The sequence below is a fragment of the Cinclus cinclus genome, chromosome 9 (assembly GCF_963662255.1).
Source record: "Cinclus cinclus chromosome 9, bCinCin1.1, whole genome shotgun sequence".
Classification (NCBI taxonomy): domain Eukaryota; kingdom Metazoa; phylum Chordata; class Aves; order Passeriformes; family Cinclidae; genus Cinclus; species Cinclus cinclus.
Genome location: NC_085054.1, coordinates 5188920 through 5215617, shown reverse-complemented (window position 1 = coordinate 5215617; position 26698 = coordinate 5188920). Strand labels below are relative to the sequence as shown.

The 26698-nt window shown below is 37.7% G+C and overlaps 1 protein-coding gene across 1 annotated transcript in view; it reads right to left on the bottom strand.

Annotated features, from left to right (window-relative positions):
- Window positions 1–26698, bottom strand: part of PDE1A (phosphodiesterase 1A) — a 146548-nt gene that overhangs the window by 8770 nt on the left and 111080 nt on the right. The window contains 7 exon segments of the mRNA XM_062498737.1: window positions 7008–7192; window positions 8968–9088; window positions 10377–10458; window positions 14237–14357; window positions 14477–14578; window positions 20488–20613; window positions 23103–23203. Coding sequence (XP_062354721.1) covers window positions 7008–7192; window positions 8968–9088; window positions 10377–10458; window positions 14237–14357; window positions 14477–14578; window positions 20488–20613; window positions 23103–23203 — 838 coding nt within the window.

Below are 26698 nucleotides of genomic sequence, written 5' to 3'. Positions count from 1 at the left end.
CCTCTATAAAATAAATGGCTTCTCCTAATTGCTCTGCTAGGGGTGACTTGAGTTTATCCCTCTGTTCTGCATTTTTGTGCCATTTCTGAAATCCTGCCTTAAAGCACGGTCCTTTATGAGAAGGAACAATGGCATTTGACACATAAACATGATAGAAGTGGTGTCTTTCTGCCCTTGTGTTCAGGCTGGACTATTGGCAAAATAACTGTAATACAACATTTTGTTTGGAAAACTGGCAGGACTCGTGAGGCAGTAGCCAAATTTCAGAATAGCTGAAAAATTCTGGTATTTGAAGAAAATGTGATAACTAGTGAAGGCAACTTCTTTCCTCTCTTGTTTTAATTAGGTTATGCTCTTCATTAAGTCACTAGGGCTTTTTGTTTTTTCACTTAACAGGTGTCAGAAAATGTAATTGATTCCTTTAAGTTCTTTTTTTCGTTGCTGTTGTTGTCGTTTGCTGGACTGAAAGGGAGCACTGAATCCCAATCAGTCCAATGAAAGACTACAATGTCCATGAAACACTAAAACTGTCACAAGAGTCAATCTCCAGCCCCCAGCTGTAGGACTTTGTGGTGTCCCACAGAGGCCCTGGAGGTTCTGTATTATCAACTACAACACTTCTTTCCACCAGGCTCTTTGTTACTCTGCGACATTCTGGAACTTTCTCTTCTCTTTACGTCCATCAACTTCCTTTTCCTCACCTTTCTGTAGTACACAAAAGAGCATTCAACTGCTATGACCTGTACAGTACATGGCTTATAAATTACCTTCCTGTTTGGAGCAACTGCATCACTAGAGCGTGTCTTGATTTAACAGGAATGGAGAGGAAAAACACAAAAGCCATGTGCAAGCAGGGCATCTCAAACCAGCTAATGGCAGTGACTGTAAACCCCAGGAAAACAAATATCTGCTCAATCACACTGCTATTTTCATTTGCTGTGTTGAATATAAGCTACAATTCCTTACCCTTACAAAATGGCATGATGACACGAACGTTTTAGCAATTAGAAAACTACTGAATTAGAGAGGAAAGCTGTTAATCTTCACTAAGAATTAAATTACTTGTGGACTCTGTAATGAAGAATGCTGCTGGATGTTATGGAATCTCTATGTACATTAGAACAAACTTCGATTTCTAGGTTTGTCTGCCTTTTTTTTTACTGTAAAACAAAATTCCAGAAAGCAGTGACAAAATACTGAAACCAGGACAACATGGGAAGGAAATGTAACATTCTAGAAGACAGGTTCTCACATCAGCCATTTTAAAGAGAAAATTAAAAGACCAGGACAGAGCATCAAAATTTTGCAGAGAAGGAGAGGACTGATCCTGGTGCCTCTGGAGCTACCAAGTAAGTTTAAGACATGTCCGAAAGTTCCCAAACAACCATGATTCTCCCCAACCAACCTGTCATTTTCAAACCCAAGAAAATACTGCAGTAACTCACAGAGTTATTTAGATACTGATTCCTTCCACTTTCAACTCCTCATGCAAATTTCATCACAGTTATAGGAGTATATCAAACCACTGCAAAACATGTAATCCAGTGGCACTTTAATGTTACAGCATTATGTCCTATAAGTAACAGAGACTAAATTAGTTAATTAAATCAAAACTTTGCACTAAAGGATTTGGTTAAAAGTAATTTGTGAGTTTATGGTTTCCTAGGGTTGCTACCTCCACCCTTTACTTCTCTTTTTCTGTTTAGCTGTAAGTACAGGGACTTGAATGCTGGAACTTTTGGGACAGAGGAATGGAAGGGGCATGCTGCTATGAGCCTGCTAGAGGAAAAAGGTGCTTTAAGTGATGTAGAGTGTCATGTGCAGAGATGGGCCAGCTCTCTGATGTGTGCTCCAGGCAGGTATAAAACAGGTTCCATTATCAGATCAGCTACCATTCCTTAGTCTGTGATTTACCAAGTATTGCCAATACCAAACATTTCTTCATACTCTTAGCTCAACCCACTCCTTGCACTTACTCAGACCATGCTGAAAAATTCTCCTTTTCCCACTTCACACTTTTCTGAATTAGCTCAAAAAGTGCTTATGATCTAAGCATTTTAGCACTGCAATTAAAATCACTGGCACTAGATAGGAGTCCTTTAGCCTCCTGAATTGATTATTTTCCAGCAGATTAAAACTGTCCATTAGGTTAGATCTCATGTGCCAAACTGCCAGTCAGTTCCTGTGACTGTCACACACATCCTCCCACAGCCCGCCCTTGCTAGCGGCTGCTAAGTCACATTAACATGCTATCAGATCATCACTCTCACGTTTTCACATTTCAGCAGCTGCTACTCTCTTCCTGTTACTAAGTCTGCAGAGAAAATCTTTCAGACAAAATGGAACTGAACCCTGTGGTTATTGTGACTGGAAGTGTGCAGAACTGAAAGTGCCCGAGGGGAGCCTGAAGGTACCATGCACAGGTCCTTCAGAAGAGACATTTGTTATTCAAAATTGCTGCCCATGGGGGGAAAAAAAATCTGATCTCTACTCCAAAGATGCAATAGTTGTTATTTTGTCACATTTTTACCACCCAAATTAAGCAGAGGCCAGTGTGAGATACTTGTCCAGCCTCACGCATTTTTTATCCCACCCTGTTGAGGTCAGTCATCCCAGGCATACGCAGCACAGTACACTGCCAAAAGTGTTGAGGACAAGATTTGCCACTGATGTCTTTCCATACAGATAAATAATGCAAACTTGGGTCAGGTCCTGTCACACTCAATTCTTTAGAAGACTTACATAAGCAAGATGAAAACAATAGGCTTGTTCTACAACTGCTGTTGCATGATCCTGAAGATGGGCCCATTTGATGGGCAGCTGGGCTTTTGGTATGTTGTTCTGCATACCCTTGTGTTGTTATATGACCTCTGGTGAGTGTCCTGAGCTGCCTGTGCCTCTTTCTGTTCATTATAAACATAAAATAATGTTATCTTTTTATCTCTGCAACTTTATTTACCATGATATCTACTGAACAGATTAAAGCATGCAAAGCAGCAAGCACGATTCCTAGTTCATAAACTTACATTCTGGCAGGAGTACCTGAGCTTGCCAAGCACAGACCAACTTTATTAGTAAATCTTTGGAGAACTTTTATACAACAAACTAAGTATGAATAAAGGAATAAACATAATATTTTTAAAATATTAAATAATCGTGTTACAATTATGTTCTAAGAAGTGCACCCTGAAGGATCGTACATGATAGTTAAATCGTTCCCAAAAAACTTTTTATTTCTTACAGCTTTCTCAGTAAGTCAATAACTTTTAGACCTTAAAATCCACTTAGAACACATATTCTCTAATGAAAGAACCTCTCAGATACATCTGAGCACATTTACTGTCCACTTGCTACAATACAGTAATTGCAAACAGCAGCAGCCATCAAATTACATGTTGAAAAAAGCACAAGATGGGATAGTATCTTTATCACTGTGTTGTTTTGAACAGAGACAAATTATCTGGTGATTGGGGCATGGAATATTAATTAAACATCAAGGCTTTCAAATTAGAATCCCAGATGTTTGATCATTATGGTAATTCCCTGTTAACAGCATTCCCTGAAAGGCCTGAGAAACATTCCTCTAATTCTCCAGTGGTGAAAGGTTGAAGACCCTTAGGCTATGGAGCACTGAGCTCCACTGCATCAATTACACAAGACACAGCCTTTTTTTAGCGAAGTGGAGCCATCCTATTTACTGAGCCTTCTGTTAAGGAGGCTTTCAAACAGCTGCCTAGGTGGATAAACGCTTTCCTTACTAACTTTGGCTTTTCCAAAAACAGAGCAGGCTGCTCCTTGCACAAGCTGCTTGCTCTGAATCAAGTCTCAACAGCAACTCTTTTCAGGGAGGTTTAGCACCAGCATGTCTGAGAGAGCTTCCCTGTCATCAACACTGTCAATGAGCATTAGTCCTCTCCCCTGGACTGCCTGGCACAGGAGTCAGACCATCTCTGGCTCCTGCTAAGGGAGCCTTTGCTCCAGCTGAACTGCCTCCCACCAGTGCTACATGCGTAACCTTGTCCTGAGAAGCTGGCATGAATTCAGGTCATCCTCAGGAAACGATATGGAATGTTGCTAGTTTCCTTTCTGTATTCCTTGTGCATCTGTAGTACTGCATTTTATGGAGACAACTTCTCCTGAGCCTGTGAACTGAACTGGGAACGATTATCTGGTGTCTGCAGAGCCCATTGACAGGAATGCAGATGGCTCCTTTAACAGCACCAGCTCTGGTTGTCATAGCTCAGGAAGGGTGTCTGAAGATCTACACTGAGAGCCAGCCTGTTTACTACCACAGCACGGTGCTCATGCCTGTGACCTCCTCCGTGCATTCAGCAATTTGTGACTTGTCATAAATTGTCTAGCTGGGAACAATGATGGCACTTCTTTCACCTGGCAGTGATCTATCTCTGACATCTCTTCTCTCAGTACATGCTCCTACTAACATATGAATAAAACACAATTTCATACATGTACCCAAAGCAGCCTAAAGATTTTTCATCAAGCATGGATGGAGTCAGAGAAGATAGCACAAGATCTAGACAGGATGGGACTAATTATCTGAAGGTCAAGGGCTCAGGTTATTCACTTAAAAGCTTAGCCAAACATGGATAATTTGAAAAGAATTTCAAGTGGAAGGGAGGTGTATTGCAATATTTTTTATTCTTTACTAGATGTTAAATTTGCACAGCCTGATTGAGGATTTTCAGCCTTTGCAGGGTACAGCTTCTGAGCAGATACACTGGACCAGTTGAAGAAGACTCCCTTTTTCCATTAAAGGATAAGGATTACATGCTACTTTAGAAAGTGCTTTATAGAAGGCTATTGTTACTTAATAAAAATCTCTTTTACAGCAGTCCTTAGGGCCCACGTACAGACTAGGGATGAATAGAAAATATAACTTCTACAAAACCTATATAATCCATCCCACAGCTGTTAACTAAAAAAAAAAAAAACCAAAAAACAACTTAATATCTGTTTACTAACGATATATAAACGTGTACTTAAAAGTATTTGCATTTTTCACAAGGTTTCCTCTATAGGCTAATCAGGCACCCTGAAGGTCTCTATGCCACACTCCAGTCAATTGCAGATGTAGCTGCAAGTAGCCTCTTTGTGGCAGCAGATTTATAGAAATCTTTTCCTCAGAGTGGTTCAAAAAACAGATTCAGCCACAATCACAGAGAGACAATATTGTTCATCAGGCTCTGGCCCCAACACCAGCTATTTTCATTTACCCATTAGCCTCCCTAATGTATGTTTTACTGCAATTCCATAATTCTGTTCAGGAAGTACTTAGACATGCTTCATTACTCAAGCTGATGTAAGAAATGGAGGTTAGAACAACCACAGTTTCAACAAAATCCATGGGGCCTTGAACATTTACATCTCTGTTTGTCAGAGTACAAAGCATGCCCAGAGCTTCCTGGATTTTTCTGGGCCCTCACATTGTTATTGACTGCAACCTTACCCAGAATAATTTTTAAATCTCTTGCTGCAAGTTGCTTTGTGTTTTCAATGCCTGTCAACAGTCCAGTAAAATCAGTAATTTATAGAACACATCAAAACACTGGGAATGAAGAGGAAACAGTGCCCTTTGCAGCACTGTCCACCTCCAGACCAACATACCAAAAAATTGATGCACCTGAATCAAACCGGTTAGTTCTGTGTAACTGGAAATGGCAAAGTTCCAGATAACGAGTTCTCCATTATGCCACACTGAAGGAACCTTTCATATCCCCAGCTCAGGGCTGCTTGATTTCTGCACACTGTAGCTAAGTGGCCTTGGGCACTCTGGTGGTGGTCTATTATTACTGACCACTGCAAATTAGCAGTTTGTTCCTTTTGACCCGCCATTATTAGTTGGGCAACATCAAAGGAAGCAATTGGTTATACAAAGCTTCTCATGAAGAAGGGACAATATTGATGGAATCTTCTCCTCAGATGCCCCTTCTACCTGACTCTTTCAAACCTCTGTCACAAAAGATGTATGGAAGCTTATTCTTAATATCCACCTAATGAGAATATTCATTTGCAATTTAGCACTAAGTTAGATTTTATCACTGTTCAGCGCTGTTTTTCTGTCTTGTCTGACACCTCTTTGGAAAAAAAATATGTTGATTTGGATGATGGGATGAAAAACAAAGCTGGTACTGGGTTCCAGGATGTCATTCACAGCTGTCAGTGTCAGGTATTGTACAGCAAGACCACTGTCAGCAGTGAGATGCTGTGCTGAAATATTCCAGGTACTTACTAGGAAATAACACAGACTGTGGACAAAATATTCCCAAATGGCATTCACTTAACCTGGATCAAAGCTATAAACTCTTTTCAACAGTTATCACTCAGGTTACTGAAAAATATTTCACTCAGATAACTGCAATTTCAGATAATTTTCAGGTATGGCTTATGAACTGAGATGCTTGGTGCAGGTTGGGCTTTATTAACTATCTACTGGCAAATGAAGAGTCACTTTTGGCTTGCTTGGGCCTAATGCATGCAGTGATTGCCCAAATCTTTAGATCCACTGGGTCATTTAAATAATTGCCTTCAGCATAGTCCCAAGAAGCCTGCAATCCTGAATTTTGTTCCATACAGTGGGGAACAAATAGCATTTCTAATAGCAAAGTACAACTTCCACCTTTCTGAAGAAATGTGGCGGCACACACCACTTTGAATTGTTGATTTTGGCATTTAAGGCAGATGTCAGTATCACTTACATTTAAAAGTGCAAGGATGCACATTTCTAAACCAGACCTCTAAAGATTTGCTGTGCAGCACAGAGCCCTGTAGCATAGGCTATATGATTTACTCTCATTCCCTAACCACCTACACCTCCTTAGACCTCCTGGGAGACCAAAACACAAGTATCTAAAACAAACACTAAGAAAAAAAAATACATGAATGCAAGACAACTGAGCATTTTTACAGGTTGATAGAAATTCAAAAATGGAAGTAGCTGAGATCTTAGGGAGTAACTTATAAAAATATTCCACCTTAACATATCGTACCTTCTGCTGCTAATTCTTTCCATCTTTCTTTGTTTGTCTGAATGATCTTCATCAGGTTGTCCTTGAAGCCCCTTAGGTCTACAGTTGCTAGAGAATTTTCTGTGTGAGTCCCTCCATCACCTGTACTTTTAAACCCAGGTCGTCTTTGTGCTTCAGCATTGCTTACTGCTCCCAAACTGTTTTGGCTGGACAAGGGAAAAGAACCCCAAATTATAAACACAGTCAAGCATTTTTAGTAACACACAAACAGTTCATGTCAATCAAATTGCTTAGGAACTAACTTGAAAAAATAGTTTTTACCAGAGTGTGCCTAAGATACAAGATGTCTTGCTGACCATTTTCCACGGAATTCTTGAAAAAAAAAAATGACAGCTGAAAATACATTACTTGTAATCCAATTCTTAAAAGAATGTTTACGCAGCCATTTTGGAGCAGCTTCTTAGCTGTGTTTTTGAACAGTGAATGGTATCTTTGGGTCTCACAGGAAAGACATCTGGTCTTTTTCTTTTTTTTTGACCCATAAAAAAAAAGGAAGACGATGTATATGACAGGTAAGTTTTGCTTGAGCTGAAAATTCTTGAGCTTGAAAATTCTCTTCAAGCTACAAAGCTCCAAGTATAGTCAAAGCAGGATTTAAGTGGCTTTAAAATCCACTAAATAGAGACTGCAGCTACTTTACATCTACAGGTAAGTAGAAGTGAAATTATCAGTATGTGCATATGGTGGGGAAAAAAAAGAATGAATGGTCTTTTTTTTCTCAGAATTAAAAAGTAAGACCTATTTCCAACCTTGTGCAGGTACTCAAGTCTTAATAGGTTTTGTTTGCTCAACTTTGCTGCATGGTTTATCTCATTGGTACCACAGACAGATGTTAATATGCATACAAATAGGTTTCCATTAATCAGAAAATAATTGCAGTGAACATACCAAGAAGAACTTCATCAGAAGAATTAACTGAATTTTCCATGTGCTCCAGAGATGGATGGGATACAATGGAAAGAATAGGCCATAATTCTAATGTTTTCCAGGCACCATCTCATGGTGTCCATGCAGTAGGGTGTGTGCAATTCTGTGGCTCAGATTTTTCTGTATCATGCTATAGGCTCTCCACTCTCCTCATAGGTGTGGCACTTGATTCCACACAAAGAGAAAAATCCCTTTATCCTCCATCTCACGTGAGGAAGTCTTGCTGGATCATAAGTCTTTTTTCATTTGCCATTCAGTCATGAACATCAACCAAAAATGAAGCCTAAAACTAATCATTTTCAGGTGTTAATCACTCATTTGTGAAGGAGTATGTAAACAAATTTGTTATCAGTAGTACCTTAGTTTAGCCCTGTTCCCCAAAACACTAAGAACAGCTTCATAAATACCTACTTCTAGTAATTTCTACTTGCTTCTAGTAAGCAAAATAAAGGAAAGAGCTAGATTCACCCATTTGTTACTGAAATCTTACTAATGTCCAGCAAATGAAAAATTGCCTTTCAGAGTTATCATTTAGTAATCTCAGTGAAATCTCAAATTGCAGTTTTAAAATGAAATAAAAATATTATAACAGAGGCAGTATTTGCAAAGGCAGTATCTGATTATTCAACAATGCTTTCAGCAAGGAGTCACTCAGATTACACTGCCCTTGCTACTTTGCCTTACAGGTACAGGAATTTAAATAACCTATTGCAAAGATCATATTTAAAAAAAAAAACCGTAGAAATAAATTTCATGGTTTGTATGCGTTCATTCTGCTCATTACTGGGGTTTTGCCTTTTTGTATGCACAACTGTTCAGTCAATGGGGTGAAATAGCACATTTGCAAATACAAAGCAGCCCCACAGGGTGGCAACACTGCACAGCTGTTTGTTTCCTCCCCAACTTCAAACAGCCGAGGTAACTCTGAGAATCACAGTATCATGATTATTATGTGAGCTTACGTTAGTCCAAGAACAAAGCAGTGTATTCATACCTGAGGGTCCCAAATGCAGGACTTTCAGATTTTGTCGCTTCCTCTATAAGAGGCATAACAATTTTCTCCATTGAATCAGTAAGAAGAGAAAATGTTGGTTCTACTATGAAATCAATAAAACCTAAAGAAGAAAAAGAGAGAAAAACAGGTTTTACATTTCCACAGGTCTCAAATGTATAAAAATTAATACTTGCTATTGGGCTGATTTTCTAACTGTAGTCCCAATTCAATATACTAAATATCGCCAGTATAATCTTGAAGAAAAAAAACACAATTGAAACAAAAAACACCTGAAGCTGCATAGGTATAAGTAGATAATAACAATTACAGCTTTTCATTCTTTTTTTCTTGTAAATTTTATGCACTGCAGAACACACCTACTATTTTAAATGAGTATTAATTATTGAATAGAAGGGAAGCTACTGTTGAGCCAGAGTGCTACAAGTCATGCTGTCTCTTTTACCATTAGGAGCTTCTTGCCAAGGAGTTAATATTTCAAATTGCTGTTTATTATTCTGTGGAGGTAAAGTGTTATTTCACAGTGTGTAGGAGGATTCTGTCAAATCAGTGAAGAGAACAAGTAATATCCTTAGGAGACAGCATTCATCCCACAGTTCTGAGATGTCAGCTCTGAACAATGTCTTTTACATTCTAAAGTGCTCATCACAGTATAGAATGACACAGTGAGAGAATGAAGCATTATTCTCGACTGAGCACTTAACAGAAAAAAATATGTTAAAACATGAGCTAGCAGTGGATTTCCAGATGTCTTCATGATCTAACCATGCAACAGAGCGTGAAGGGGAGCAACAGGGATTCAGAGTAGGACCCAGCTTCTCTCCTGCAGTAGATATGATGCTCAAGCATATTGGCTTCAAAATCCCAGTGAAATGGAATAAAGGATACGTAAGGTGACAGAATGCAGTGGTCCTTGTCAACCCAGGGAGGTTTGACCCTCTGTAGTTTGACCCTGAGACACTGACAGGTTTACTTGCAGTCCAGAGAGCTGATTTATCAATTAGCTTTAGATGCATCCACAAACTGGGACGTTCAGATTATAATAGAGACAGACCTGTGAGTGCTTGAGCAAGAGATAAGCCATTTGAGGACATGATCTGCTAGGCTCTAAAGTGTGTACACTAGAAGCTGGGCTCATGTCCAGTACCTTGGTTAATCCCTCTACTAACCCTCCTTCACATATGGTGAAATTACATCATGTTCTTTTGAGACCAGCACCATTCCACTCTAAAAGCACATGAATTTGGTGAACAGATAGGTGCAAAGAAATACCTTACCAATGATGGAATTTTGAACATTTAAAATTCAAAGTGGGTAAATGAAATGTCCTTGTGAATTTACATGCTCCCACACAGACAAAAAAAAAAAAGAAAAACACAGTTTGTTATTACCTATTTGAGACTGAGCTACCAAAGTGGACTTGCGGTCACAAAGTGGGGAAAATTGAAGACCTAAAGCAGCTTCCTTGTCTCCCTGTAAATAATAATGTTTAATATTATAAGCATATATTTGATAGAGGGACAGAGAGACAAAGGAATCTGAATATTCTTAGTATTTTTTTCAACAGATCACTTCATTAACTTATATTCCTGAGTAAAAACAAGTTAGAGACAAATCTTCACATTTTGATTAAGCATCTAAATTCTGAGTTACTTTTGGCAACTTTTATGTAAAGGAACTTACTGCAATCAAGTTCTCCTCAACAGCAAGGCATCTGCCAATGAGATTTAAAATATATGAAGTCCTTGTATTCACAGTTTAGTTCTGCTGATCTCAGATGTAATGGGACTAGAGATATTTAGACATGTTTGTAATAGTATGCCAAATGCTGAGTGTTTCCTTCTATTACATTGGTTCATCCAGCATGCAAAAATTCTTCAATGGATTTACTCAGGTCAAGTGTATGAACTAACTAGAACTTATTCTCACTCTCAGACATGTGTCTCTACTGCTGAAGCCACAAAAAATACAAATTCATTTTCATTACACAGATGATTTGTAAAACCTAGCTCTGAAATTTTTCCAGCACTTAGCAGATTAGAAAAATCTCTTTTTGTTGCAACAGTCTGAACAGACAGCAGAGTGTATCTCCATGTTCAGCATGGTAGAACCATGCTGATTTTCAAAATCTCAAAAAGAAGTCAGTCTAGTGGCACAAAAAAAACAGCCCTGAAGAGATATCTTTCGAGGGAGGTTATAATTTGTGTTGCTGGACAAACCTGGCTGCCAGAAGCACTGCCATTATAGATACAGGAAAACCTAGTCTTGCAAGTCAAATAAACGTATATATTTGTCATGGAGAGTTCTGTTAGATGATCATTCAGTGGGGAGCACTACCTGAACATTCTTCCAAGGAAAACTGGGAAAACAGAATCTGATGGATGAAAGGGGCAGTATCAACCTTCCTTATCACTGAAGTGAATTTGAGAAAGGTTTAGAACCATAAAAGCAGTAAAACCAATCCAGCCACAGGAACAGATGCAGCTCGCAGATTGCATTTCATGTGAAAGTGCAGAGCTTTTTCACTGAGGCCATTAAATTTTATATTCAAGTGTTAATAATTTGAACTCAGAGTGGGGAAGAACACATGAACCCTTGCTACTAGGAGCAGTGGGAGGGGCATCTCCATGTAAATACAGGGGCCAGATTGCAATATCATAAACTGGGGTAGTTCTAACTATTTCAGCCATGGTTGAATACAAGACTTCTAAAGTAATACTAATTTTGCAATCTTCTCATCTAAAGCTATTAAAAAAGAGAAAATTCCACACTAATAATGGATGAGTTTGGATTTTTGTCTTTTGTTTTCAAGTAGCTCTTTACCTCAATAATTATGAATTACTTTGCAATCAACACAATATAAATTAATACTTAGGTGTCATTGAAGTCTAAGACTACTGTAAATTGCAATAATAGACACAGCACTGATAGTTAAACCAGTAATTAGAATTTAATGAGATTTAAAAACAATATACTAATCAAAGAGTAAAAAATTTTCTCTGTCCAGGCCCTGGACTCACTTTTAATTCTCTTTTAGTGTCTCTGGATCTATTCAGACTGAGAGTACAGTGCTATAGACACTGTGGTACTTCTTTGAGTTACTTACACTATTCATTTCTTTACTTGTGAGGATTTGAGATGGGTGCCTGTACTTCTATTTTAAGCGAGTAACTTGGATTTTCCTTAGTATTGCAATATACTTTCTGTAGCTGTTGCTTTTAAAGTGTTGGGTTTTTTTCCTGAGGTTAACACTGGCACATATTTTAACCATTAGCTGTAGTTTTTTGACAAAGTTTTTGTCAAGGTGAATGTTCTTTTGTTTTGCTGGTGCTCACTACTTTGAAAGCTGCCTGTGAAAGCATTGGATTTGCATCAGCTGTTTCAGAATCTACTGTTTTTCCCATAAGGCACAGAAGTAGTTGAACTGCTATCTTTAAAGAAAAGAAGAGGAGGAATTAAGGGGTTTCATATACATTTGGAGTACTTCCTCTTGGCTGGCACAGATTTGGAAATCCCAGAGACTTCCATCACACAGGCTCAGATCAACAGACCAGAGGATGCACAATAAGCCAGTGCATCCAGGAAGCAGGAGACCTACTGTGCCTGCACTGCTCAGTGCATTTAGATGTGTGCTGATACTCCATCCCAATTTAAAAGAGCTGGAACTACTCCACACACACCGTCCTTAGCAGTACATGGAAAAAAATCCATTTCTGGTACGCACCCCTGCAGCCTGAAGACTTTTGTATTTTATACTGCTGAGTTTCATACACATATACATTTTTACTTGTTCTATTGTTAAATGCCTCCTTGAGTTTTTGATCAGCTTCTTTGGGATAACTAAAATATTATCTGGCCCTATGCATCGAGTGACCAGCCTGGCACTGTTTACTGCTCGTGCTACCTCCACTTGGCTGGACACATTGCCTCACTGTCCCATGGGCCCTGTCTAGTCTGTCTCTCTGTGTTTAAAATGTTCTTGCACTTGTCATTTTATGACCTTTTTCTTGGGCAATCTGCTCCTCCTTTTTGCTCTCAAGTTCCAAATCCTCAAAATTTCCCTTGACAGAAGCAGACACAAACTCATGACTGTTCATTGCTTTCACAAAACTCAGTCCATTCTTTATTTATATTAAGGCACCAGCTCTCCAAATCTGCCTCCCCAGTGCAAAGACCAGAGTCAAGGATGCCCTGATGTTCCCTACTGAGAATTCATGTGAAGAATTTCCAGGACCTGAGCAGAAACCTTATATGGCAGATGGGTCTAACAACCTCATGGTTTAAGATACTTTCTTTTTTATTCTCTGGTCCCTTTTCCCAGTGTCACCAATCTGATTTGAAAATGTCAACATAGGGCAAAATTAAGCCTATCAAGCTGAGCAAGACATATGCTGTTCCCTGACCTGTATTAATCCTTTTAAAAATCTTTGCATAAGTCTAAAAATTGTCATACCTAAATTGGACTTTGACTATCAATTGTACTTCAGTAACTGTTATGATGACAATGTGCATGGTTGCAAATATTGATTATGGGGAGAGTATGTTCCATCTGGAGAAATGTTTTTTGCTTTGCCTGCTGAGGTGAGTCAAAAAATTGCAGCAGTGGCACCAGCATCTACTGGGTTTCCTCTTGGAATTCAGTACCACACGGAAGTGAAAAGACTTTCACCATGGTGTGTCTTCAGTTTTGATGTAGGGTACATTGCCATAGCATTAAGTGGATGGTACTGTCTAACCTCTGGCTGTGGATCAGGCTGTTTTGAAAGCAACACCGTCAGATCTATGTGGCATATACACAGCAAACACTAGCAAGGAAAAGAAATAGAAGGATTTTCTGAAATGTGGAATAGAGACAACTTTTTGCCTTCTTTGCTGGACGTGAATTCTTCCTATTTTCTCTCATCTTACCCTTCTGGTGCTTCTTTATAATTCAAAGCATATATAAATCTCTGTCTACAGAATGAAAACAGCTTGACAAGTTATATTATAATTGAAAGGAAAAAAAAAAACACTACAACACTCAGAGTACTGATACAACCTGAAATAGAGAGCTATAACCATTTTGTCTTATTCACACATGTAAGAGTTGAATCAGTGTCAGTGGTAGGTATGAAGAATAAAGAATATATACTACTGACTATGCTTGTCAATCACAACCGACAGCAACTTTGCTGCTAAGCTTAAGAAAATATTCAATCATGTAACCATTGCTTCTTGAACTAGATTTATTAAAGGATTTTAAAAATGGCACCTGTCGAAAAAATTCTTCCATCAGGGCCATGGTCCACCGGTAGTGCAGTTCCCAGGATTTTGCTGGATGGCTTATGTCTGCTGCATGTAGAATCAAAGACATGGCTTTGGCTTTGTCTACCCTGTCAATTCAAGGACATGCTCCAATTATCTCAAAACAAAAGCAACTGCTTAAATTCTTTTCTTGAATACGAGCTCATTGAAAGACTACAGATAATGAACAGAATGGAAGATAACCTACCCCTGTGCCTGCTGTAGAGTGTGTCGCATTGTTTTAATTTGTTGGAAATGACCCGACATATCAGTAGACAAGACCATCTCAATGACCAAGCTACGCAACTCCCTAAGAATAATTAAAAGCAAAATGACTGATTAAAATTCATTTATTCTACGTATGGTACATTTGTTTAAGCAGTATTTGTTAATTTATAACTTTCAAAACAACATCATGGGTTTTATCACGTTTTAAAAAGCATTTAAATAAATTATTAACAACTTGAACATTGTATCCTAAAGGGATTCTGTGAAAGCAATGTACTTCAGAAAATGTACTCTGCAGTCATTATTTCAGAGTCACACTGTTTTGTAAATCCTATTTTCTAGTGCATAAACTAATATTACATGCAGTTCTCTCACACATTATAAGTCATTCCCTATTTTTTCCAGAAGCAGAGTATTCAAAAAACAAGCTGTTCTCTGGGCTTACCACCACACAACAGGATATATTATTACTGCCCTCTTATTAGTGAAAAGTGTGAATAACACTAAACCTAGGAAGAAGGCTTTGGAAACACTCAGAAGAGTGAGAGGAAACACTCAGAAGAGCAAGAGGTATTACATGTGAAATACTATCAACATTATACCAATATAAGATCATTATGACAAACTACCTTTCATTCCAAAAGCATTGTAAAACCTATTTATTGAATCAGAACAAGTTTGGGATTAATAATTTATCTCTGTTTTGATATTACGATTAGAGATGTTGGCTTGCTCATCAGCTTTCTATTAAATCATTATAAAACTAATAAAACATGAATCATGTAAGATACTTTATTCTGATTGCAAATAGAAAATTAAATTAATTTTGTCAACCATAATTACTGACTTTCTACATCTCCTTGATGTATAAAGGTCATACATAGGCCATGTACAAGTCCAGTGGGTCTTTATATGCTTTTTAAATGGCCTAGGAGGACAAGTGCTGCTTATATGTGTATGGGGAATTTACCACATTAAACCTTTCCTTATGTACCATATATCTACATGAGCACACCCCTAATCTTAAGGATGCCCGAGTATCAAATACAACAGTAAAATCATACTTTAGTCATTCTCACTGGTCTTTCATATTATATTCATACATTTGATTTATGTAAATCAAAAAATATGCAGTTTTTTTTCAAAGGACTATGCTTTAAAGAGCTAATTTTCAGTTTTCTTTAGGGCTATTAGAATACTTTTTTATAAAGACTATCGAGACTTCTTCTGATCCCAATTAATTACATATTTAAGCAGATATTTGTTGCTGATTTTTATGTATATATTCCTGATTTGCTTTAATGTAACTTGATAAACACTCACTGCTCTCACTTCTACTCAATAATATGCAGCCATAGCAACTTGTGTTTAGAAAATACCTTACCTTATCTGACCTCATAATAAAATACTAATTATTTTGCATCCCAACTGTTCCTCCTCCACATTGCTTTGAAAGGGTACCCTTCAAAAACAGTCAAACCCATTAAAAAATAAAAACAAAACAAACAAAAAACCCCAACAGCTAACACTACAAGAGAAATGAGGGCTCTGCTTTGTTAAACCCTGTTGTTTTTAAGACTGAGATAATTATCACTTCTCCTTTCCATGGGAGATTTTCTTAGGAACTTTCAATGTCTGAACTTTTTAGAGTAATCAGAAATAAGTTCACCCCTACTACACAAGACACACACAGAAGCAAAACCACACTTTCAATGTATTCATATTTTCATGGCAGCAGAAAAAAAAATGCTAATTCTTACCTACAACACCTGAATAAGGATCAAAGAGTATAGCATTGTCCTGTCACACACCCCTGAAAATTTCAGGCCACTAAAAATCTGCTTAACAGCAAGAGAGAGGCTCCTGCAGTTGTTAACTGCCTGTGCCCATACCCACCATAATTAGAGGATAGAAAATTGAAACCTGATGGGGAAATGGTAGGTAAAGCTCTACTGGAGCTACAAATGCTTCATCTGCTATCATTGCATAGAAGGTTAATCTGGGACTGATCCCATTACCAAATTGCTTCCTAGGGAAAAAAGACTGTCTCAACTTCCACATCGTGGCAGATCTCAGCTGGTCTCATAGGTAATTAACTCCTGGACAGAAATCCCTGCTGATCCTCATCAGGCAGCCCCCAGATACAAGGCTCAGGATAATGCAGGTACCTGCTACCACAGCAAAAAGTCATGTGGATGTTGCCATACTGTGAAGGGAAGCAGTAACAAAGTCCACATATAGCACAGAGCAATCTTTCAGGCCCAAAAGCAGAAGGCTAAAGGGTTTGAGTCTATCATCTCCATTTTACTTAAGTCAACTGTCATGTTCTGTGCTGGCATCCTTTCTCAAGCCTCCCACAGCCATAAGTACTGTGGATAGGCCACTGGAAAAAAAAACCATAGATGCAAGACTATGTGAAAAAATTATACTAATAATGCTGTAATAAAGAGATAACGAGTGGCACCATGAATTTCTTGAAAAAGCAGTTAGCCAATAAATAGAAACTGGTTTTACCTGGATTTGTCCATGACAAAGACATTTAGTCAGCTGGAAGCTAATAAAAAAATACAGGAACAGTCTAAGGTGAGCAAAAGCAAGGTGGAAACTGAAGACATATGTGTCATCTTCAAGTTATAGGAATCCTCAAACAGAAGAATTTCAAGAGACTTTGTGAAAGAATATTGTTCATTCTGCATTATATATAATACATACTGGTTTGTCTTTTTTTTTTTTTTTTAATAGGCAGTATATGACTTATGCCTTATGACTGGGGTGGTTTGAGACATTAATACTGCCCCACCACCTACAACGACATTACACATGGGGTGTTGAAACACTGGAAACCTGGTAAATCAAAGGAGAAAGGGGGACAAATGAAGATCCATCTTTAGTTAATTAAGGGCAGTAAGTGAAAGAAACAAAACAATATCAAAGACTGGAACAAATTTTCAGAGTCAAGAAAAGACTGAGAAATTGCTAGGAATGTCACATGCATTATCCACAAAGGACATCATCCTCAGAATGCTGGCAGCATTCCCCAGCTCAGACCAGAAGCCTAAGTTTTAAACTTAATTGAAGCTGGCAGCTTATTAGCACATTTATCTTCTTAAAGCTAACATGTAGAAGAGAAAATGGAATACTATAAAGTAATTTCAGTCATTTTGCTTCATCTTGCTAGAATAATTAGCAGAATCTCAGTTTAAATAGTCAGCAGTGTTAAATTTTTGAAAAATGAAATTGCTGCAACTAAAGAAAATAGATATGACAGAAGAAGTTAATCAGTGCCAGGAAGTACATTAAAAAGTTGAACAGATTATCATTTCAATTTACTGCCAACTTGATTCAGTGCAACCTTCAAAACTGTTAGTTTAACAGCATGAATTTCAGTATAGATCCAAGAAGCTCACTCAAGTAATAATAAGAAAATTGAAGAGACTCCGTTAAGTGGCCACCAGATCCATCACTGCACCAATAAAATGACAGGGTAACAGGAATTTCTGGATATCAGAAATGAATACCAGGAAACTGTCCTTTCCATGACTGACCCTCTAAATTGAAGTATCACACTACAACAGGTTGTGCAGGTTGGCACAGACCAGCACTTTGGAATTTACTGCCTGCTTCAAAGTACAGACTGTAATTGCTGAGCTAAGTGACCAAACACAGGACTGAATGTCCTAGTTTAGATTCTTAAGCTTATTAGTCAATTCATACATTTCTTCTACATTTTACTGAGTATGTCCAAAGAGAGATGATAAATTCTACTTTTATCTGGTTGCCAAATCTCACCAGCCTCAAACTGGATGCATATAATAGAGTCTGTGTAGCCACTCTATGCAAACAACATTTGCAAAACTGAAGTAAGATCTTCTAGGAGAATGTAACAGGGCTACAGTGAGAAGAGATTGAAAAGGAAGTGTAAACAGAGCCAGTGTGTGACTGAGCAAGTTCCAAAAGAATGTGGTAGCTTATCACACGTTCAAAAACCACGGAGACATAAAATGCAACAAAAGTTAGAGGAAATGGTCTGCAACTGAACTGGACAAGAACTGTGGGAAGACCTGCCCAAAAAAATCCATACAGAGAAGAGTGTGCTTCAGAAACATGAAGAGAGCCTATCACATTCCCCTCTTTCTTTTGTCTGCAGTCCACCTGAGTAGTATGTATGAACATCACAGCCTGGAAATCACAGGTTTCTCTTTCCATTTGCAAATATTTGGGTTTCATCCTATTCCTCTTTTCCTCAGTGGCAGAACAAAAGGGAATGACTGGGATAAACTGCAGTAGCTGGCAGCCAGACTTGGATCAGCTGGAGCTGCTGCATGTTGCTGCAGGGATTCCCAGGCTGCACTGATTTATGGTGGTCTCCAGTGATGAAGCCACCAGGACTGGGGATGAACAGAAGTGTTTTTGAGCCATCCTTGGAATGCTCCTGGATTGAAACTCCGCTGAAGAATTTCAGCCCCTTTCTACTCTGAAGCATCCTCTGGTAGTATGCAACATGAAACAAAACCACTTCAAAAAAACATACTCAAGGCAACATGTCTGAGGCGATGAAAATAATTTTCCCTCTAAAATTATGGTTTTAAAAGACAGAATATGAGTTTCTGATGGCTGTGTACTGGCACAATAATCTTCTCCTTACTCAGTAGTTAGGATAAGATCAGCCCCAAAACTATCAGGTCCAAAATACTTTCAAGAGAAGCAAGGCTGGCTTCTGTTGGCATTGAAAATCTAGATGTGTAGATAATTGTCAATGAAGTTTACAGTTTACTTCTGGAGAAATTTCTCCAGAACTAAATGTATAACACAAACCTTCTGTGTTAGTCTGATAACTAAATCTAAATGAGTATCCTCTGAGAAGAATTCTTTTAAAATAACTAAAAATTGTATGCTTCTTCTCTCACTTTGTATTAAATAAAAAAATTATTAATGTTTTTAATATTTTTTAAAACAGGTACAGAAAAATAATTAATTGAAACCCAGAAGGGCCAGCAGACTTGCATTCTATAAATGCTTTATTCAGGGGTTTTCTCATGATGTAAATAAGTAGAATCATGTAAATCTACCATGTAAAATAGTCCATCTGTAAATATACACCTCAGCAAAATTTGATCTGATGTTCACATATTCCTCCATAAATGTATAATTTTTTGAAAATACAAATAAAGCAGAGTTTAGCTTTGTTATTCATGGTAGCATGATTCACAGTGGGAGACTCTCTCCTAGCAGAACATATTTCTCTGAACTTCACAGTCCACCTGTCTGCAAGAGTTTTTTAGGGCCACTGAACAATATCTATGTAAACAGAAACACACAGAAGACTCATATTTTTAATACAATATATGTCCATCAATGATATACAAAGATAACATTTCCTTTTTAATAATTTCCTTTCAATCTAACACTTGAATTTTAACCTTACAGGTCTTATTATTTGTGATACATCAATTATGATACTCATTTTTTCAGCTGACCAAATTTTCTTCAGGAATTACACTAAAATTAAGAAGAAAAAGAAATTTCTGTAGTACTTCCAAGCCTTATTTTTGGGCTGTCCACACAATTCATTTTCTAATGCTCAACCGAGATGTGACTGTGCTGAAATCCCAGGAGCAGTAGTGCTCAAGCTGGCAGCAGAGTGTGACTCTGCACTGTGATTTCAACCCACCGGTTTTGTTGGACAAAGGCAACCCAGCTGAGGCAGCAGTGTGGTTTTCCTGAAGAGCTATCTCACCTGAGACTGTCCTCACACTCCAGCTCTGCGCCTCATAAATGCACAACCTCACCTGGAAAATTTTACAGAGTCTCCCCAGCAGTACTTCTTAACACTGCAGCAGCCTTCCCTAGGCTTCAGATATCCATTACTCTTTCCACTCTCAAAAATCCTGTAATTTGAACTCTTAAAATAGACTCCACAGGGAAGGCCTGGTGGTTTTTATTATTTTTAAATACACTGGAAGTATTTTTGAATGTCACAGCAAGCCTTACCTCCAGTCATCTTTGTTTAGATTAGCCAGGATATTCATCTCTTCTTCCTGCATGAGTCTATAAGCAGCACTTACATGATGATTTTCAAGAACAGAACGATCATTGTACAATATAGCAACATCTGACCTGGTGTGGGGAAAAAGAGGCAGATTTTATAATAGTGTTTGATGACGGTGCTCTGAAAGGTAGGACTATGCATTCTCCATGAGGAATATTGACTATATATGTATATCTAGAGATAGATATAGATCAAATACCAATAAATTTTCCATCTTAAATGCATTAAAAATTATCATTATACCATTGTATACACTGTTTGTGGGCAAGTCATATTTTAAAATGTGTGATGCTTTATTGATATGACCTAACTGTGGCAAAAACTTGTGAGATCTTTGAGCTTCTGGACTATAGTTAGGATCTCAGAGCATCAGAAATGCTCCAATTAGGCTACAAGAGTACACTTACATGATACAGTTACATTTAAAATGCAATGTGTTCACCAACAGCAGGGCTCCACACATAGCATGGGTGCTAAGAAGTTACTCCCCCTGCTCTGAGAGATGTGCTCTGGCCCATGCTACTCATTATCAAAAGATTCTGTAAATAATAAAGTATTAAAAAGCTCCAATTGCATATATTTTAAACACCCACCACCTTTCCTCAGAAAAGCAGAGAAACCTTGAGCCCCATTGCAGTGGGATGGCAGAGATGCTAAGCTGCCAGTTTAGAAGCACTCAAGTGCTTCCTAAAGACAGACTCGTACCATAAGGTCAGCATGCTTAACAATATCCTTTCCTCCTTAATCAAAGACTAATGTACAATTCCAAAATTGCACTGACACATTCACAAATTTTGATTTGGTGTGGATTTATCATGCTTAGCTTCAAACATCATTAATTCTTGGGGGATTTGTTTCCCCAAGACCTGATCTGACCTGCTAGGCCATGTCAGGAGTCATCTCACTACTACAATTCTGTTCTGATAAAACTATTTCTGAATAATTCAGTTTGGACCAGTGACGAGTCTGTACTAGAAGAAAGGAGTGTTGATTTAGCAGTGAAGCTTACTCTGACATAAACAAGCTAAATTCAACCCCTTGTTCTGTTGAGCAGCAATATCTATTGTCATGTATGCTACCAAAGAATCTAAATAATTAAAATAGGATTGGAAACATTATTTAGAGGACACAAACCATAGCCAGCCTAAGTAATCAATATGTTTACATCCATAATCTAACTAAAATCTTGGGAAAATCTGTGTTATGCCAATCACATATGTTTATGAAGCACACTTTGATCAACATAGCTACTTATGACTACGTTTAAGAAGTGCTAAGATTTGCCACGATTTTGGCAGCCATTCCATCAGTATTCCTCAGGCAAAAGACACTTGGAATCACAATCTGGGATGCCACATTAGGGCCAAGTTACACAGGAGAGAATGAGCTATATCACATAACAAATACCTGTTTGCAAATACGCATGAATGAAATTCAAATGCTATCAGCTTAATTAGTTTTCCACTCTTGCAGTACTTCATAGCAAAAATATTAAGGACGAAAATAGAAAACTAATATAAACTTGGAACTACAAACTGAAGTTTATTTTTAGCCAGACTACGCTGAAGGAAAAACGAATGGTGTCCTTATTTCAGCTGCAAATCTAGCATTTTTCATTATTGAAAGCCAAATGTTGGAGAAAAACTGTGCTATAGATTTAATTTAAACATAATCGCTGAGCAGTTGAATCAGCGTGAGGATGCTTCTGTCCAAAGTAATAAAATTTCTAGCACTGAGCTGCTTTTTAGAATATGCCAGTGCTATGCTGATGTTTTTTAAAGAGCAGCTAAAGCAAGCTCCTCAACTGAGGATACTAAAAACAATGTATAGCTTAGTATAAGAGAAAAATAAGATGGTTTGTACTGGGTTAAGTATCAGATGTACCTTTTGTCACTCATTAATGGTTTGGTCAGGGATTTTCCTTTGGTAAGGTGAAAATGTTTTAAGGGAGAGAGCTACATGCTGTTGTACAGGAACAGCAGCTAGAATGACATGCTGCACCTGCAGAACTCAGCTAGCCTAACTTCCAAACTGGATTCCTTTCTAGATTTCTTTTTCATGTCTTCTGCAGTTGCTTTCAAAACATGCTAGGGGAAGGTTCATGGTCGGTGTTTCTAAAGCTGTACTTGAAAGTTTCTCCCTCTGTACCAGGACCCTCTAAGTTCAATACACAAAGTGAAACAAAATGGAAGCACACTGCTGTAAGTGACAAGGCATTTTTATGGGCATTCAGTGGAAGAATCAGAATTTAAGTGAGCAAATAGAGGGGTGAGGAGGGTTCAAGTTCATGTTCTTCATGTTCTGAACTATTTCAAACTTTCTCTTGAAACGTCAGCTCCAAAGTGGAATTATTTCAGCCATTACGGAGCTATCTTATTACTTTTGCACAGTTTTTGATCATGTGACTGATCCCCTTAACTGGACAGAAGTTGAGGAAGCAATTTGTAAAACCAGGACTGACCTGGCAACTTCCTGGCTTTATTAGTAAGAGTTATGAAACAGTTCAGCAATGAACTACAAACTCCAGATGTGACTCTTAGGAGACTGCATCACTTACCTCGTCTGAATATGAAAATTGTTTGTGGTCCCAGTATGTTCATAGTCATGGACGGCAGCTGCAAAGATCATTGCTAAAATTTCCAGTTCCGTGAGCCAGTGCTGGTAAATGAAAAACAAATTATAGTCACATTTTCTGTAATAGCCTAACTCAGATTAAACACTACACTACTGAAAATGTTTTGTGTTACCTTCAACTTAAATAAACTTTCCTCCTGTCTTACTCCAGATAACTGTATATCCATAACACTTGAGTACTATACAGTAAAATAAGTCATTGTACTAAGGATTTCTCTGAGATCAAGTTAACATCCTTACAGTCACTACCAAAATAAATACTGGCAGCCAAAAATATAAGAAGTTATCAAAAGAATTACGAAGTTCACTTTGCAACTGCTTTGAGTATCTAATCTGTTAGCCCACACATGGCACTTGCCAAATTACAGTATATGAATCTAAAAAAACCTTATATGAAATTAAGGTTATAATTAGTCTTTAGTAAACTACATATATAGCTAATTATAAATTGAAGGTACAAAATTAGCATTATCTATACTTTACCAGTGTATGTAGCCCTAAAATTAGGCCCATGGGAGATTTTTCTGTTCTAAATTTCATCGTACTTTGTACTGATAATAATTTAAAAAATAAGCATAAGACTAGTATAGAGTTACACAGAGCAAAAGGTAATGTAGGTCATGTATTAGACCCTGGAGCTTTGAGCCCGTTTATAACTCTTGCTAAATGAGGCTGTTCTGTATAGCTCAGTTTGCAAAATAACCTCTGTTATCTTCTTTCAAGTTCTCTTTCTTGAATGACAAAAACATCCTTGAGGAGAAATTTACTCCATATAAAGATGGGGGCAGAAAAATCATATGATAACTAACCCCCACAGTCATGGGACTGATTAAGTCAAATGCTAGTCAAGCATTTCCACACATATTTCGGATGGTTTTGGTGTACAAGCAAGCCTCAAAAGGATCAAAGAATGATCTCAACTTCATGCACCCAAAAATGCACATACGTGTGTATGAATGGATGTGAGATGCATAAGCTGCCAGATGTAGTAGAAGTTGCCAATAGTAGTTCTTCTTTCAAAGAAGAAGAAAGGAAAGAGTCAAGATTAATTAGCCATGTGAGAATAATTAAATAGGTTATTCAGTGTCAAAATAGGGCTGCTGAGGAACAAGTACTAGCTGTTGGTGAAGCAGTATAGATTTAGAAAGGTCACAGGCAGAGGAATGAGAATGTACTGTAAGCAGTTCTAAAAATGGAAACAATGACCTTCATCATATTGTGTGAAGAAGAAACCAGGCCATGACCAGTCCTGGCTCTCACTATGTTTTCAACATACCAAATAGAACAGAAGCACAGAAAGTGCAATGAAAGCTAAACATAAACTTTTCTTTAAGATGCCTTTTCAAAGGTCAGCTTTTGTAGCATATAAAATAGTTGCTAGACAATGCATTCATAAGCAGAACAACATTCCTCACAGAAAATATCTATGGGCTACACAGACACGTAATACATTAATAGAGAAGAGCAAGTACTCTACACACACCAATATAGTCAAAATTGAGATCAGTAATCAAATCAGGGAACCAGATAACCACTTTAGCTAAGGGATTCCTAAGGAAGTAGGAAAAAACTCTTAAGAGACAAGTTAATAAGTGTGTTTTGGAAAGAGAGAGGGGGAAAACGAGTGTCTGGGGACCTGCAAGACTAAGAGCTGAAACCTGCTTCCCTCCTGAAAGATACTATGTCTTGTGGATGTCACAGCTAAAATAAATTATGTCTTCTATGGTATTATGTATTGCTTATCTGTAGATACATTTCAACTTATGAGTTATCTGTAGATACATTTCAACTTATGAGTTCTGTTTGAAACTTTTTTTTTTTACAATGATGGATTAAAAACTGAATAAGAAATAGAGTCTCACAATGCACTTATTGGCAGTAAGGACATTTTTCCTTTACTTTGAGCAATACAGGTACGTGGGAGGAGAAAAGGGATGGTGGGAAGATGATCGATGACTCAAAAGTTCTTTACAAGATGTATTCCCTGGGACTTGGATTCTTAAACCTTTATAAAGATGAAAACTTCATAAATGCAAGCTTGACTTGCACATTTCAGTTGCATCATCTGGGATTTAATCTCTTGGGAAGGTTAATAGACTGTCTGCCATCTGTGATATCTAACATTCTAACACATTGATCTGAGGTGGCTGGATCTCCTTTCTTAAGATCGACAGCAACTTTTGAAAAATATAATGATTATTTTATTTCTTTAACAGCAGTTCTGAATATGCCCTATTCTTCACCAGAATCTCTCTAGGGGCTTGTGGAGAAGCATAAGCTCTGATTAGCCAATTTTTATTTTTTTTTTCTGGCAAATGTGGAAATACAGCTGTTTTCCAGCTTCCTATAAAAGGTACAAAACATATTACCTCAACAACAGGAATCATACAAAAGATTTCCTAAACCCCAGCTTTTGGAAACATTTGCTTCAGTATGTGTTCCAGAAATAAACAAGGAAGATAGCAACTCTGCAAGATTTAGAGTCAGTACCATTGAGAGACAATGAAAGTACAAAAACCTCAAATTGCAAATCAATCTGCAGAAAAAAAACAACACATGAATTTAATCTAGAATTGTATCATATTTACTCTAATCCAGGTATTTATTAGAAATACAGCAGAGTTTTTAGAAAGCATTACAGTGGACATGCTCTGAAAACTGCTGGTTTGAGAAGCAAACTCCAATTTGTTATTGAGTAAGGTACTGGAGAGTTAACCAGGCAACAGGAAAAAAAAACATCCAACAAGTTAAATAGAACATTTTCGTGATACTGATGCTTTCTCAAATTGCAAATGACATTTGGGAGAGAAATACTTTGCAAGCTGCAGAATCACTAGGCCCTCTTTCAAACACTGATTTCCATAAATGTTCCTTCTGCCTGGCAAGTACATCTGTTTGAAGACACTCTTGACTAAGTGGTGTCCTACTTAGATTTCTTTCCAAGAACTTCCCAGTATCGTAGCACCATAGAATCATAGCATGGTTAGGCTTAGAAGGGACCTTAAATATCATCTAGTTCCAATCCCCTCTGCCACAGGCAGGGAAATCTCATACTTCAATATCATAATCTGGCAATTAAAATTTGAATTAAGCCTGGAATAATTTTATAGGAATATTTTGTAGCAGTGTTGCAACGTTAATGAGATTTTGCAGCACTGAAGTCTAAACATTTTTTAAAATAGTTGTCCAAATCACATCTAAGGCAGTTAGAAGGTTAAGATGCTAATACTGAAATACTCATGCTGGAAAAGCCTTTCTCACACTCATGTGCATGCAGTGAAATAGCAGATATTCAAATATGAAACACATTCTTTTATTCAGTGTTTAGAGATACACAAAGCGTCTTTCAAAGTGGTTTAATCAATGGCTAAATGTCCCAAAATTACTAGAACAGCTCTACTTTGTCCTGGCCTCACAAGGAAAATCTGAATTTTTTTGTTTTTGTTTTTGTTTTTTTTTTTTTTTTTTAAGGCCAGAGGGATGTTTATAATAAAACAAAAGGATTTTCCTCCTGCTAAC